Source organism: Echinops telfairi, unplaced genomic scaffold (genome assembly GCF_000313985.2).
Source record: "Echinops telfairi isolate 266 unplaced genomic scaffold, ASM31398v2 ScPeMD7_7458;HRSCAF=8496, whole genome shotgun sequence".
Classification (NCBI taxonomy): Eukaryota; Metazoa; Chordata; class Mammalia; order Afrosoricida; family Tenrecidae; genus Echinops; species Echinops telfairi.
In genome coordinates, this window is record NW_022111358.1 from 29,717,875 (window position 1) to 29,720,148 (window position 2,274).

Sequence of the window (2,274 nt, forward strand, 5' to 3'; positions counted from 1 at the left end):
CGAATGAGACAAGGCAACAGTCTGGAGACACTCGGGGGGAGCGGGGGGGATGACAAAGGAACTAAGGCCTCCATCTGACTCTCGTGAGAACTCAGACTCAGCCTCCTCTGGGGTGATGCTTCCACACTTGACGTCACCCGTACCTGCAGCCCCTTCGGCTCAGGGCTGCTTGAGCGTGTCTTAAGAGAATGTACGAGAAGGAGACTCGTTTTTCCCGCGTCATCCGTGATCGACAAGGAGGTCTCAAGGCAAACGCTCTGCCATCAAGCCGATTCTAACTCACAGGGACCCTACGGAACGGAGGAGGCCCGCCCCTGTAGGTCTCCAAGACTTTAACTCTTTCCTGGGAGTCGAAAGCCTTCTTGTCCCCCAAGGAGCAGCTGGTGGATTTGAACTGTGGACCCTCTGGTTAGTAGCCAGTGTGTAAGCCACTGTCACCGTCGCTCCTCGTGCACGATCTATATGTTCAGGCATGCAAACATACACGCAGACCTATCAATAAAAAGAACACTCATCCCTCACTTATCGACCGGGTTGGGTCCCAAAGACCAGATTGTCATATAAACATCGGCATTCCTTGAAAATGGAAGAGGACTGCATCAGGCCACAAACCAGAGTGGCTGCATCATTCCGTAGCTTCCGAATTACGTCATCGCACAACTGTCAAATTGACCTGCGTGCACACCTGTCAGACCCGAGATGCCTGGTCCAGCCAGGCTGACACAGAAGCTTCACCATTCCAGCCAGGGTTCCTCGCCTAACCTCGCCCCTCGCCCCCCTCAGACGGTGGTCTCTGATGTGCACAGCAGCCAGCTAGTCGGCTTGCTCGTGATGGTTGTGAATGTGAAGTGTCGGGGAACGGGAGGGCTGATAATTGAGGAGTCAGTGCGCACACATGCAGCGGAGGGGGGCTTTACCTTGACCTGGAAGACCAGCTCATTCCCGCCGACACTGAACTGAGATTCAAATAGGATGGTGAATTTCTCTTCGGTCACCGACTCTGCTCCCCGGCGGTCAGACCGCTTGATCCGTTTCAGGGACTGCAGAGACCACAAAGCCGGGATGAGCCCTTCCGACTCTCAGGGAGCACCCACCCTTCCCCCTCTCGCAGTCTCACCATGTTTCTGAAGTGGGCGCTGAGGGTGCCCGTGGCTTGGTGGTACTCCATCACGCAGCAGTTGTTCAAGATCTCCCCGCTGTAGTCACTGCAAGTCAGAGAGAAAGCCCCTCACATCTGCCCCAGGGGCTGGGCCGGGGCGGGCTCGGGGATTAAATGTGGGGTGGGAGAAGATAAACCAGGTCATGGAGAACTTAGGTCCTTTAGATGAAACATTAGCCACATCAAATCCCCAAGCATTTTCATGCATATAGCCCTTGTAGGTGAAATGAAATCTTAGCTTCTCAGAAGAATCCCATAGCTTCGCTCCCTGAAAGCTATGAGAAGCTGGGCCATGGGAATGGCAGAGGCCACACGGCTGCCCACCAGGCAGGCCTCTGGGCTTCCCTGCAGGGACTCGAGAGGGGCAGATGCGAGGCCGGCGCAGCTCAATTACTTGCGGGTGTTCTCGTTCTTGAGCAGAGACTTGGCCTGCTGCTCGCTGATGATGGTGGCCTTCACCTGGGGCGGGTTCATGTGCACGTTCAGCTTCCCGCCCACCAGCAGGCGCACGGTGGCCGCAAACTTGGTCTGGGTCTTCAGGACCTGAGGGGGCTGCTTCTCGATGATGAACGTACTGCGGGGGACACAAGGCCCGGTCACACCTTGAGAGGCCAGCTCAGGGACAGGGCTTCAGGGCCTGGGGGGCCTAGAGGGAGAGGAGGATTGGAGAGGGGGCAGGGAAGCCCTCTGCAGCGGCGTGATGGCAAGGGCAGGCCTGTAGCACCCAGCAGAGAAGGTGGCTCATCAGCCATAGCAACGGGAGGCAGAGAGGGACATGAGGAGGGACATGGGGAGGGACAGTGAGGACCCCCGTCTGGGAAAGCACTGATGGATGCCCCCTCAGGCCACCCACTCGGGGGCTGCAGCCTCTCTGCACGGGGCCTAAGGGCGTGTTACCTGGTCACCAGGGCTGAGATGATGTCCGTGATGGTGGCGTTGACCTCGGCCAGCATCTCCTCCACGGGGCCCGGGATGGGCAGCTGCTGGCACAGGTGCTCAGCTCTGCGGATCTGCTGCCGGTTCTGCCAGATGATCTCGGCCAGCTTCTCGCACCTGCCGGGAGGACGCTGCCTTCACGTCCGCCCCGGGCCAGAGGCCCCGGGCTCCCAGGCTGC

General features: G+C 58.6%; 1 protein-coding gene across 1 annotated transcript in view; it reads right to left on the minus strand.

Annotated features, from left to right (window-relative positions):
• Positions 1-2,274, minus strand: part of LOC101661010 (signal transducer and activator of transcription 5B) — an 18,733-nt gene that overhangs the window by 6,783 nt on the left and 9,676 nt on the right. Inside the window, exons 6-9 of the mRNA XM_045299446.1 lie at positions 2,057-2,212; positions 1,554-1,733; positions 1,118-1,205; positions 786-1,040 (exon numbers count right to left, since the gene is read on the minus strand). Coding sequence (XP_045155381.1) covers positions 786-1,040; positions 1,118-1,205; positions 1,554-1,733; positions 2,057-2,212 — 679 coding nt within the window. The remainder of the gene's footprint in view (positions 1-785; positions 1,041-1,117; positions 1,206-1,553; positions 1,734-2,056; positions 2,213-2,274) is intronic.